We start from the raw sequence: 11,465 nt of genomic DNA, 5'->3' as shown, positions 1-11,465 counted from the left end.
TATAATATATATATATAATATATATATATATAAATATATATATATAATATATATATATAATATATATATATATAAATATATATATATAATATATATATATAATATATATATATATAAATATATATATAATATATATATATATATATATATATATAAATATATATATATATATATATATATATATAAATATATATATAATATAATATATATATATATATATATATATATATATATATATATATATATATATATAATATATATATATATATATATATATATATATATATATATATATATATATATATTTATATTTAAATATATGAAATTACTCTATTTGTACTTAGAATGTTGAGCACTCTTCAGTGATATTGTTGAAATGGTTAATACCCAATATGGGCTGTAGTGGAAGAAGATATAATTATCACAAATTTTCTCTCTCTGCTTATGTTTTGTGACAAAAATATGAAACACTAGAATTTCATAAACAAAATGATATTAAGCAGATTGGCAGTGATGAAAGAAGGTGAACAGAGGCAGTGCAAGAATTCTTTAAATTTATCTAGAACATGCAAAGACGTACTTTTGAATGGGGTAGCAGGATGAAAAGTTACCAGAATTTAGTGAAAATTTTTAGACAACAGCAAAAAGTAAAAGAGTCAATGAAAAATGTTATTAAAAGTTCAAGATATGCTTGATGAAAATGTAAGCCAAAGAAGATAAATAGGAAGATAAAATAGTGAGAGAACAGAATATGGGTGTTTTAATAAGTTGGCAATCCTATGTTATTACAAGATTCAAGACGTGCTTGATAAAATAAGTCAAGTAAGAGAAATAGGAAAACAAAATAGTGATAGAATAAGAAATGAGTGTTTTAAGTTGGCAGTCCTAAGGGCATTGTGTTAATAAATGGATAGATACCACATCACATGACTAGGCATGCAGCACATCATGCCACTAAAACAGCCATTTTCAGTGTAGCAGCAATAGTAGTAGTAGTAGTAGTAGTAGTGGTAGTAGCATAAGTAGTTTTCAAGAGCAAGTCATTCCAAAATTGACAAAAAGAGAGAAAACAACATCATCAACAAAAAACAAATAGACAAGAAAAAGAAAAGAATAATTGAGTAATTTGCTTGTTGTTGTTGATGTTATTTTCTTGTTTTCTTTTGCTCTCTAACTTTCAATCACTTTATACAGTGGTTATTAGGTCAAAAATTGTTCCATGGATTGTTTTTACTTAGATACATACATTGGCTTCGTAATTGACCACATTCACATTGGTCTCATCAAAGCAGCAGCCATAGGGGAGTGGGCTGTCCAAAACAAGACCACTGTCTGTGTGTGACCAGGACAATCCTTCCAAAGAGTCCTGAGACAGACCTATGGACGAATCTTCTATTTCAGTGAAGTTGTGAATTTGTTCCACCCAAGAATCTCCCATGGCAGGAGGGAAGTCTCGAGCATCATGATAAAATTCTAAGTCATCAGTTTCTTTTTCTTCTTTATCAAACTGACAGAAGAAATCAAAAGAAAATGGAAAAAAAAAAACAACAGAAAAAAATGATAAAATAAAAATTATTAAGAATGGGTCAAAGAGAAAGAGAGAGAAAAGAAAAAATGTAATGAAATGACCTGTAAGAGAAAATATACATAAAAAAAAAAAAAAGAAAATAACATTGGAGAATTTAATCTTTTGACAGCAAAAAACTATCAGTAAGATGCACAATATTCATTTCACGGAGAGTAAACAACAATAAGGGATTTGAGGGAACATAAAAAAAAAAGAAATGACTTACTCATATGGCTGAAGTTTTAAAATAGCTTCAAGATATTTCAAAGTTATATTTTCAAGTCATATTTTTGTGTTAATTAATTAGTGACTAAATACAGTTCAAATTAAATAAGTAGAATAACAAATTATATGAAATATTATTTATAAGTAACTTCATAACAACATAATGAAACTTGTCTAATAAATATTAAGATACAAAACTAGACACAATTAGAGTGTTTATTAGGTTCGTGACTGTGTGAGAGTGTGAATGATTGTGTACATGTAAACGAATGAAGTTATACTTGCACATTTACACATTACATATGCTTTAAATATGTATACTTTGGTATATAATAATTATTTCTTATACAGGCAGCAAACCATAAGTTTTTTAGAGGAACCCCAAAATAATAATGCTCGTGTCATTTACCGATGGTGTTAGCAGAATTAAGTGAAATGGTGTTAAATAAGAATCAAACTGATATGGGTAATGGAGATTTTTTCATAATTACTTATTTTCTTAATGATACAAAATAAAATATAATTATGTGGATAAGAAATACAAGCTACATACTCCCCACAAAGGAAGGTGTTACATTTGTTTCAAGCATTTTATATCTAATAATTTGTTCCTTTTATTAAACTTCAAGTATATTTGAGATACATCCCAAACTTTATTATTTTAAGTAGTAAATGGTAACATATTCAATATACAGAATGTTAAAAAAGCTAACTAGAATTTCTTATGCAGTGAGGGAAAAAGCATTACTCAGCAACTGACATGGACCTGAGACAATTCTGGACATGTTTTGGTCATATTCTGGTTACCTCAGTACTATACTAGCTGAAGTAATGATGAAAGAAGCACTAAATAAAGGTACAAGATTGGACATTTATTGGTGTAGTAAAATAGAATTGTTTAGAGATTAGACCATTTAAGGAAAGTATTTAGGTAAAAAAAAATTGTTAAGCTTGTTATCTTTCATGAGTTTAATTGTTGTCTATAACAACAACAACACAGCTGTTGTTGCAGTTGTCATCATCACTGTAACCCATGCTGACATGAGTTAGACATATTTACAATACAGTAATTTACCACTTCTTACAATCAGACAAACACACACAATTTTCTGGGATATCATGGATTCTGCAAAACAAAAGCATTCCCACCTCGAATAAAATGTATGTAGCATCACATTATTCAATATGTTCATCTGCTTTCAAGATGATTAATAGGGTGTCAGTTGAGATTTGTTTGTTGTTTCTAATAGGCTGAGTAGCTGTGCAAAGGCTTCTTGATACAATAATGTGGCAGATTGTCACTAGTCTCACCTCTCTCATAACACACACAAATTCACTATTTAGTCCTTTCTGATAAAACACCATGGATTCTTGAAATCCAGACATTTACATGAACTGTTCAAAGTATGTTTTATAGCAAGAAACAGCATCTTAACACTCACCATTCATTAAAAAAAAATAATAATACAATTTTTTTCCTAAACAGGCAGAGAGGAGAAAACAGAATGAAGAAAACAACATGATGACAATTGTAAAGTTTCTGCTCCATTGTCTGGCTCTTCAGAAAAATATTTTGTGTTCCCATAATTCCATAGGTAAATTTTAACACAGCATACCAGAACAATTGATAGGGATTTATTATTTTTCTTATATTTCCAAAAACAGGGTAAAACAAGAAATGTTCAAAATAACCGATAGAATGATAGACATAATAAAAATTAAAAAGATTTCTTTGAAAGAATAAATAACACTTGATGAGATGACAAGTATAATAAGGAGAGAGATAGATAGAGAGAGAGAGAGAGACCAAGAAAGATGAAATTATATTTTGCTTACATGGTAGAAGAATTACTGTAATAATGAAAGTAACAATATTAAGGATTTTAAGAAGATATTTAAGACAGAATTATGGAAGTATATAGAGGGGTGAGATGAGAGGGAAAGAGAATAAGGAGAACAAGATGAACCTGATTATGCAAGCAACTGCAAAAGACACAAAACCATTCATAGACAGAGGTCATATAAACAGGAACAAGTATGTGAACACAGTTTTGGGAGTAGGGTGGGAGAAAGGGGGTAATGGCACAAGTGTTCACCTTACAAAATAATCACCAAAATAAATTAGGATAAATTAGATTTTCAAATGCATTTTCTCAACAGAAAACTTTAGAGAAGGAAGGATATTGTGGACAACACCTATAGATATTGTTTTGTCTCACAGCTACACTGCTACAGGATCTGAAATTACAGTTATTGTAAACATGGCTTCATAGTTTGTTTAAGCAAAAATACTATTCATTGAGGAAGTATTCATAAGTGCATGCACGTGCACACACACACACACACAAAACACTTGTTGCTTATATGGATGGTTAATATATTTAGATGTTTCAAGTAATGATTCTGAGGTTCTAAGAAGGAAAGAAAAAATAAGTTGATATTTTATTAGGCTGAAGTGATAAGACAAGAGAGAATAGAAGTCGTACAAGGGAAACTGCAAACAGGACAAAGAAATAAGAAATGCTGAAACAAAGTAATAAGATGGGAAGAAAAAGGCTGGAGAGAAAAGAATACAAAGAAAAAGTCAAGGAAAGAAAAAAAAAAAAAAAATAACCCTGCTCCTAATTGAGAACAGTCTATATATGAAGGAGTAGCAACTGGTGGACAAAACTATGCAGTATAGGCAAAGGAATAATATGGGATGGAACAGATCATACAATTTGGCAGGTTACAAACATATCCATATCCCCCCAAAATATAACTATTACAGTTATAATTTCTACTTTAACCATTTTTACATATGCTTCATACAAGATGATTTTGTGAATCTACAAGAACTGCTTCAGCAGACATTCTATTATAGATATTCTTTTTAACACTAACCATTTAAGTAACGAATTTGGAGTGGTGTCTGCTTTTTCTTCAGCTTCTTTGACTAAAGCTATGCTGAATGTTGCATCTTGTTGATGGGTTACTTACAAAATGTCTTTATCTGGGTTTAAAACATTTTACTGAAAATAAGATGTATATGTCAGTAAAAGCAAATACTCCTTTTTTTAATTGCTTTTTTTAATCTGAACATTTATAAATAAATGTATTTTTAAAGGCAAATTTATGAATAAGCATCATGAGATTCATTGTCATAAATAACAAAATCGTCATATATTTTGTCTCAGTGTATTACTACCCTATTTACATTTAATTTTTCATACTGACATCAGTTAGATGGATTATAGATTTCATTCTCATCCATTTATCTATCCTTTGCTTCTTATAAAATCACAAAGACTGCATTTACCACCACCACCACCACTACTACTACTACTACTACTACTACCACCACCACCACCAGCAGCAGCCGCCATTATTACCATTGTCACAACCATAATTTCTAAACTGTGCCCCATCTTCATGGCTTTTTTCAATCTCATTATTTATTTTTATCTACAACCATCAGTAACTAAACATCAATGGCATTTATTGATTTGATTTCCACTGTTTATTGTCTATCTTGGAGCCATTCCTTTTATCATCTATCTTGGAGCACTCTTGCTTACTATAACTCTTCTTTACTATAGGATCAAACATTTTTATATTCTATATTTTTCATGTATAATTTTGGTTATCATATTCTAAATGGTTGTATCTTTTATCTTTAACGTTTCAGTCATTGGACAGTGGCCATGCTGGGGCATTACCAAATGAATTGACCTCAATAATTAATTTCTTCTTTCAAGCCTGATACTTATCCTACTGGTCTCTTATGTCGAACTGCTAAATTACGAGAATGTAAACAAACCATCACCAGTTGTCAAGCAGTGGTAGGGGACAAACTCTCACTCACTTACACATACAATGGGCATGGCCACACTTGGAATTTGCATCACCAGTCTGGAACCCCTAACTTGTTTAGGACACTGACCTCCTTGAAACTGTTCAGAGATGTACAACCAAACAAATAACCTTTCATCAGGCATCTATCATACTCTGAATGCCTTGCTTCTCTGAGCATAAATACATTGAAGCTCCGACGTCTGGCAACTGACTTGGTAAACACCCGCAAAATTATTAACCATTGTACCAACAACCACCTCGAGCACCTTTCTGAATTCCATTTGTCTAACATGGGCATGCCTAAAAAGTTAGAAACAGCACAGTTCCCATGACTTTCAGAAACATTTTTTCACATTCAGAGTGAAACTACCTGCATCAATTGTTAGCTGCCGAGACATTGCATCCTTTAAAACCTCCATGCTTCCTGATATCTACACCTGATATCCCCACCTCAATATGCATGCACACATATATATTATGACTCATGCACTGTTCACTTTCCTGACTTTGTACATAGTTCTATGTACTATACATGCACCTTACTATACACGATAATTTTATTATTATTATTATTATGTTATTTCAGTTTCTGTCAACCAAATCCACTTACAAGGCTTTGGTTGGTCTAGGGCTACAGTACAAGAAAACTTGCTCAACATGCCACACAATAGAACTGAATCTGGAACTGTATGGCTAATACTCAATACTCTATCCTATATAGAATTATTATTTTCAACAGTCTTAAATTTTTTAAAATTTTCAATATTTTCTTATTTTTCTTTTGGCCATAATTTTTACAATTACAGGAAATGTTTCTTTTTCATAAAACTAGTTTAGAAAAAATCTTCAAGCTTGAACACAGCATCTCAATGAAATTCATAACTACATATCTACCATAATGTCATTATTTCAAATCATCTAATTTTGTTCATATAAGATTACCACATACATACACACATACTCACTTTAATGTTTGATGATTCAGCCAAGGCAAGATTGTTTAGGTGAAAATGATGATAAAAATGACAGAGTAGTTTTTAGAATGAAATTAGAAATTTAAAGATCTTCAACATCAGTGTGGCTGTTTGGTAAGGAGCTTGCTTTCCAACCACACGGTTCCAGGTTCAGCCCCACTGTGTGGCACCTTGGTCAAGTGTCTTCTACTTTGGCCTTGGGCCAGACAAAGGCTTGTGAGTGGATTTGGTAGACAGAAACTGAAAGAAGCCAGTCATGTGTATATATATATATATATATATATATATATATATATATATATATATATATATATGTGTATATATATTTATGTGTGTGTCTGTGTTTGTCCCCCACCATTGCTTAACAACTGATGTTGGTGTGTTTTTGTCCCAAAAACTTAACAGTTCAGCAAAAAGAGACCGATAGAATAAGTACTAGGCTTACAAAGAACAAGTCGTAGGGTTGATTTCTTGGACTAAACCCTTTACGCATGGCTATAGTCAAATGACTGAAACAAGTAAATGAATAAAAGAATTTAAAAAATCCTGCTCACACTTACATAACCTTGAGAGATATACAGGGAAACATTAGATGACAAAAATAAGAGAAATTACTGTAAATAAAAATGGAAGGAGAATGAAAGTTGTGCAAATATGCATAAAAGCAGGTGCAATTGGTGTTGGATGACTACATGGTCATTACAACCAATTTACTTTGCTATTGGCTCATACACACAACTAAGTACAGTCCACTTGTACTTCTTACTGAGTACAAGTGTTTTGCAAAAGAAAAACAGCAATTTTTTGTTCTTAATGTTTTAGTCCAGAGAAAAGAGTCCAAAAGTAAGATCTTTGCATGCCTAACAGTCATAGCGAAGTTTATATAGTTGATATTCACCTTGGATAAGTTCCAGAGGATAAAGTCTTGAGTTATATGTGGGATAGAGGATTCTGAGAGTGGGGCATAGGATGACAAGTGGAAATGTCAGTACACAGCTTGCTAGTTTAGAAGAAACATTGTAGTAATGATAGGAAAACAGAGAAAGGAAGTGGCTCATCAGAATGCAGGAAGTTGTAGTGTGTTAGTGAATGAAAAGCTTACAAATCAGTCAAATGACTTTATTGGATGCAACCTAGAATGTTTATGTAAATAACAGCCACTTTATACAAAGTATGTAAGCAATAATCTTCACATGGCTGTTGTGTGTAGGGTTAGCAACTGTTCAGAACCAAAGTAATTCTGGTCCTGTATAAAACTTTTGAGACACAGTTTTTCTTATGTTATAGAAGAGATGTGGACATTATTATAAAAGATTATGAAGTTTAGTACCTGAAAGGTTTGTGAAAGTTCTAGTTGTGAGTTGTTCAGGAATTGAGAAAGAACTGAGAAGGAATAATGGAACCCAGAACCACATTACTTAATGTGTCCTTTCCTAAGATGGTGGGGGTGTGTGAATTCAGATTAAGCAACCATATATGCACTCCCCTGTTGAGTTATGAGACTTCTTATGAAGCCCATTGGTGAACAATTTTCATTGAGGTTCATGTGCCAGGCTTCATTGAAAGTTTTGCTGAACTTCAGAAGAGCAAAAACACTCTGGTATTTAACAAAGGCAAGTATTTAAGTATTTAGCATAGACAAGTTCTCTAACACATCTGGTACTATACCCAAGACTATAAAAAAGTTGGGTTAACTTTTAATGGGATTTAATACACTATGGCATGTATCCATAGGCTCAAGAATATACCTGTAGAAAAATGCTGAAACGTTTGTTGGGGATATAGCACAGCTCAGGACATCAATGGTGATAAAGGTAACACAATCAGGACCAGTTACCTTGGGCTGAAATGACCTTAGTTTTTCAGACTTGATAATTATGTGCATGGGTGGGGTGGGGGTAACTGAGAGGTAATTAACTTACCATGTACAGAATGGGTTTGTACATAGAGTGAATTATGAGTTGTAAAATCAGTTACTCAACCCAGATACAAGTATGAGATCTTTCCTCCTCTGCATGCGTACATGGAAGAGAGAGGGGGGTGGATTATGATAATGCGTTCAGTATGCATGCTCAGTTTTTAATATCATCTAAAAAGAGGAACTAGGCATAAAGGAAATGAAAATTTGCCCAGGATATTCATACCCCAACCTGTCCCCTGGCCAGCTAATTTAGTGCTTTTGAAAATGAAAAAGATATTTACATTTCTTCTTGTTTTTTTTTGATGACTGTTGTTCATACAATTCATGTTTTACAATCAAATTTTATTACTACAGTGGTTAGCTGAATGGAAAATGAAACTGAGATGCAGATTTAATTCATTAAAAACTGTATTATAATATACTAAACAACACTAGGGATCATGATTCTTTAAAGAATCCTGATATGGACAGGACACAATTCTTGCAACAGGAGATAACCACAGAATATAGGACATCAGTTTGCTGCATTAGTAATTGAAAAATTTGCAAGGAGTAAGTTGTTCTTCTATTTATTTCGTTCCACATTAATTATATTTCAAGAAAAAGCAGTCTGACCAAGTATTTTAATTTTTAAAGTTTTGAGATCTTGGAAGAGTTTAGTAAATACCTCTAGCTTGTTGGCTTGGGCAAAATGCTTAGCATTTCATCCATCTTTATGTTTATGAGTTCAGATTCTGCCAAAGTTGACTTTACCTTTCATCCTTTTGGGGTTGATAAAATAAGTACCAGCTGAAAATTAGGATCGATGTAATTGAGTTATCCCCTACTTGAACTTGCTATCCTTGTGCCAAAATTTGAAACCAATATAAGATGGTGTTTGAAACACACTTAAATGCTAGCTTCTTGTATAAAACAATGGAGTGATTTTTATGGTTTGGGAATGTTTTTATTCTGATCAAGAGCTAAGAGAATGAAGCTTGAAGGAAACAAATACTTTTGAGATATAGTTACCAAAGATTGGATCTAACAACAATGCAAATGTTTACATTTACTAAACCATTCAATTCATTAGCACAAAGCCGTGTGTGTGGGTATGTGTGTGACTGATAATAACAACAACAAAAAATACCAGTAAAAATTGACAACTTTGTGGTAGTCTGATGTTAATTAGAGAGAGGGGAAAGAGAGGAATAGGGAAAAGGGAGAGAGAGAGAGAGAGAAGTGAAGGGGAAGGGGAAAGAAAAGCAATGGGAGCAGTATGGATATGTGATAAGATTAGGTGATGACAGCTGTACAAGGAGCTGTCATCAAGTAGAGTTGCTTTATGGCAGTTAGGAAGTATTATTAGGGTACTGAAATTTGGAAAAGGCACAAACTAAATTGTGCATTTGGCCGTCCCCACCTTCCCACCTCTACAAGGCAGTTAATGACAGACAAAGGTTATTGGGAGAGAATAAAGCACAAATTAAAGTGGTTCACTTTTGATTTGTGTTTATATATTTGCAGTAGGACAAGAAAGACATAATGCAACAGTTTGATATTTTCACTTCTCTCCATGCAAAGTTTTCTGAGAAAATGACATTAAGGTTCAAAACTAGAATATTATGGGTCAATTCTTCAATAACCGATAATATTATTCTGCTTGTGAAAGGAATCTAAAAATGAAAATATTTTCCTAAAGGGGGAAAAAAAAAATCCTGAGCAAAAAGTGAGAATTTTATTCATTTCTTAATATAAAGAGGAAATGTATCCATTCTAAAAAAACAATGAAACTGCAGAAAATCAATTAGACTTAATAGCTACAGTTTACAAAGTCTACAATTCCACACTCCCATAATCATGAGCAGTATTCATCTAAAGCTGTCACAATCCCTCCAGATGCTGGCTCTCACTATCATCAAGGATCTTTCTTGGCAAAGAGTAAATTTTTGACATAGGACTGCATCTTCAGAGCAAGAAGATACTTTAGTCCCAACCATTATTGACAAAGCTCAAAGGAGCCCCACAATGGTGTATGATTCTCACATCTATTTGCTGCACATGCAGCAACCCTAGATCACAAGAAAAAAGCTATCTGATTGTCTCCACTCACTACTTTTTCTACTTCAACTAAAGTGGCCCATGTTCCTTGGAGCTGGTTGGGCTCATGCTACCTTCACTCATCCATTACCAAACAACTCACATCTCCACTCATCACCCTTATTATATTTAGCACCCTAAGTTATGCACTTATCACTCTCTTCCTGGGATGTCAGTCCTCTGTAATTCCTTCTCTACTCATGTCTTTCCTGCAGGTACTGACTTACAAAGATTCAAGAGGTACATTAATGGCATCAATGGAAAGCCAGGTGATGGACACTGTCCCTTCTTTTAGAATCAATAAGTAAAATATAAAATGTCTGAGCAGCAATTCTGGATGAAAACAAAAATAGGGAGCTGCATGATATGAAGAAATTCAGGATACTCAGACCCTGTAGTGTTGATAGTCTGTCACCTCCTTCTATGGAAAATGGCTCGGTCAGGTTAAGAGAAATTCTGTAAGGGCTTTTGGAAAAAAACAGTAAAATGTCAAAAAATATCCTGAAAACCACCAGCACAACAGTGTAGTTATTACATGTTGGCTGCCGTTTCATTGGCAATTGCAAAGTGGCACTTTGTAACATATGCCTATTAAACAAGTGTCATGCACATTATTAATCTTGAGAAATGTTCATCAGTGAAAATTAATTAAATATTATGAAATTTATTTAAATACATTTACAAAGGACACAGTTCCTTTTCTATAGAAATAATAAGCAATGCTACCAATATCTCTGCTTTAAATTAGCTGGCTGCTAGTGACAACTTTTTTGGGGAAAGTAATCTACCTGTCCAATATGACATGGTAAGTCTTCTTGGCAAGAAAAGCTTACCTTGTAAATATGTGTTTCCCAACTTCCTACAA

General features: G+C 32.6%; 1 protein-coding gene across 5 annotated transcripts in view; it reads right to left on the bottom strand.

Annotated features, from left to right (window-relative positions):
• LOC106876125 (uncharacterized) overlaps positions 1–11,465 on the bottom strand; it is a 383,532-nt gene that overhangs the window by 65,610 nt on the left and 306,457 nt on the right. For 2 of the 5 annotated variants that reach the window (XM_089362492.1, XM_089362493.1), the window contains exon 10: positions 1,247–1,507. The exons of the other annotated variants lie outside the window; for them this stretch is intronic. In XM_089362492.1, coding sequence (XP_089218618.1) covers positions 1,247–1,507 — 261 coding nt within the window. The remainder of the gene's footprint in view (positions 1–1,246; positions 1,508–11,465) is intronic. 5 annotated transcript variants of the gene reach the window in all.

Source organism: Octopus bimaculoides, chromosome 14 (genome assembly GCF_046866305.1).
Source record: "Octopus bimaculoides isolate indiv1 chromosome 14, ASM4686630v1, whole genome shotgun sequence".
NCBI lineage: Eukaryota > Metazoa > Mollusca > Cephalopoda > Octopoda > Octopodidae > Octopus > Octopus bimaculoides.
Note: the sequence above shows the minus strand (reverse complement) of the source record. Positions and strands in the feature narration are given on the sequence as shown.